The sequence below is a fragment of the Rutidosis leptorrhynchoides genome, chromosome 1 (genome assembly GCF_046630445.1).
Source record: "Rutidosis leptorrhynchoides isolate AG116_Rl617_1_P2 chromosome 1, CSIRO_AGI_Rlap_v1, whole genome shotgun sequence".
Lineage (NCBI taxonomy): Eukaryota > Viridiplantae > Streptophyta > Magnoliopsida > Asterales > Asteraceae > Rutidosis > Rutidosis leptorrhynchoides.
In genome coordinates this window covers 637,362,006-637,364,735 of record NC_092333.1, presented here as the reverse complement: position 1 = coordinate 637,364,735, position 2,730 = coordinate 637,362,006, and the positions used below count along the sequence as shown (strand labels likewise).

General features: G+C 34.2%; 1 protein-coding gene across 1 annotated transcript; it reads left to right on the top strand.

The window, feature by feature from the left end:
* Positions 1 to 1,455: 1,455 nt before the first annotated feature.
* Positions 1,456 to 1,896, top strand: LOC139849123 (uncharacterized). Its single transcript, XM_071838794.1, has one exon. It carries the CDS (start codon positions 1,456 to 1,458, stop codon positions 1,894 to 1,896), a length of 441 nt encoding a protein of 146 aa, XP_071694895.1.
* The last annotated feature ends 834 nt before the right edge of the window (positions 1,897 to 2,730 follow it).

Below are 2,730 nucleotides of genomic sequence, written 5' to 3'. Positions count from 1 at the left end.
AGACACTCTATATGCAGTAATGCTTGAGTTAGCTATACAGGGTTAAGGTTGATTCCAAAATAATATATATACTTTGAGTTGTGATCGAGTTTGAGACTTGTAGACACTGGGTCGTGGATTGATTCGAGATAATATATATTGATTTATTTCTGTACATCTAACTATGGACAACTAGTTGTAGATTACTAATGTTGGACCGCTAATTTAATAAACTTAAATCATTAAAACGTAATAAAAAATGTTGTGAATATATTTCGATCATACTTTTATATATATGTATATATTTGTTATAGATTCGTGAATCGATCCGTGGCTAAGTCTTAAATTCCGACGAAGTAAAAATCTGTGAAAGTGAGTTATAGTCCCACTTTGAAAATCTAATATTTTTGGAATGAGAATACATGCAGTTTTATAAATGTTTTACAAAATAGACACAAGTACATGAAACTACATTTTATGGTTGAATGATCGAAATCGAATATGCCCCTTTTAGCTTGGTAGCCTAAGAATTAGGGAACTGGCCCCTGATTGACGCGAATCCTAAAGGTAGATCTACAGGAACTAACAACCCCCATTCTGGAATTTGGAATGCTTTAGTACTTCGAGTTTATCATGTCCGATGGGTGTCCCGGAATGATGGGGATATTCTATATGCATCTTGTTAATGTCGGTTACCAGGTGTTCACCATATGAATGATTTTTATCTCTATGTATGGGATGATGTTTATGAAAAATGAAAATATGAAATCTTGTGGTCTATTATTACGATTTGATTAATATATAGGTTAAACCTATAACTCACCAACATTTTTGTTGACGTTTAAAGCATGTTTATTTTCAGGTGATTATTAAGAGCTTCCGCTGTTGCATGCTAAATAAAGACAGGATTGGAGTCTGCATGCTTGTACAATATTGTTTAAAAACTGCATTCGAAGACTTAAGTTGTTGTGTAATATTATTGTAAACTATTATGTAATGGTCATGTGAAAACGCTACATTTTAGATTATCATTATTTGATAATCTTCGTAATATTTTAAACCTTTATAGTAAATATAAAGGTTATGGTTTGTTTCAAAAATCGAATGCATTCTTTGAAAAACGTCTCATATAGAGGTCAAAACCTCGCAACGAAATCAATTAATATGAAACGTTTATAATTATTATGAACGGAACATTTCATATGTCTGGGGATAAACCAAAGGATTGGTTAAAATGGCTACCTTTAGCTAAATATTGGTACAATACCAATTATCATACTGCTATCAATACTACCCCATTTGAAGTTGTATATGGTCAAGCTCCACCTACACCAATCTTATATACTAAGGGAGATAGCAGAGTGGAAGCTGTGGATAGGACCTTGGTGGCTAGGGAACAAGCTATGCAAGTGTTGAAGTTTCATTTGAAAAGGGCTTAAGATAGGATGAAGAGTCAATCAGACAAACACAGAACTGATGGGGAGTTTACCATACATGATTGGGTGTATGTCAAATTACAACCACACAGGCAGGCAGATGACCGTAAGAGGAGGAAGGCAGAACAAGCTTTCACCCAAATATTTTGGCCCTTTCCAGATAATTGAAAGGATTGGGAAGGTGGCTTATAAACTGCAGTTACAAGCAACATCACAAATACATCCAGTAATTCATGTTTCACAACTCAAAGTGCATAGAGGAGTTGCTCCTGCTACGATTGGGAATTTACCTGTCCTAGACCCAAATGGGTTAATTGCTACTGCCCCACTGAAGATTTTAGGGCGAAAATTAGTGAAACAGAACAATCGAGCTGCAGTGTATGTGTTAACTCAATGGATAGATGGAAATGAAGATGATGCTACTTGGGAACCTGCTGAGGACTTGAATCGTCGGTATCCTGATTTTCAAATCGATGCTTGACATTCTTGAGGTCAAGAATGATTTTAAGAGGAGGGAATTGATAGGGTTTAAAAGTGATCACGTGACCGGCACCAGTCATCTTTAATACCAGAAGCATGTGAGTGGCACGTGGGAGGAGAATAGCTCAAAGTAGAAGATGTTGACTTTCATAACGGATTAGTTGACCTTTGCAATTACAATTAGTTTGTTAGAGTTAGTTGAACTGGAGCTAGCTATTAGTAGATATTGTTATTCCGTTTGTAAGATGTCAATCAATTTCTGTTGTAATTCATTCTTTTCTCTCAATTTCTGTAAAACGACGATTAGTTAATAAAAGTCAAATAGTTCAATTCCAATCTTTGTTCTTGAAATCAAGGATTCTGTTGTTCTATAGATTCATTTTCGAATCTATTGCGATTCCTAATTGAATTATATCATTGTTATGATTTGATGATATTGATGAGTATAGTATGAATGTTGAAGAAATTAGGGCTTTTAGTTTTCATAAGGATTAAGATGAAAGAGCAGGAGATAAAAGGATGAATTTACGATTAAAATATTAAATGTTGAAAAATGTTAAATCCTAGTCAGGAAAAACAGGCGACGTGGAAAAAAATCGGTGACGTGAAATGCCACGTTGACATTTAACGGAGAAAGTTAACGAGACTCCTTTTTTTGATTAACTTTTGAAAATAGACTCCTTTTTTGTGGCCAAATGAAATAGATTACCTAAAATAGGAAAACAAAGAAAGTAAATTACCTTTTTATGTAATTTGCCCTATTATTTAATGTCTTCAGAAAAACATACGATCGATCTGAGGTGAAACTCCAATGTTACTAAACAATTCGTAGGAC

What these genes read in the sequence shown, in the direction of transcription:
- LOC139849123 (XM_071838794.1), top strand. Translation starts at nt 1,456, where the DNA reads ATGGGGAGTTTACCATACATGATTGGGTGTATGTCAAATTACAACCAC.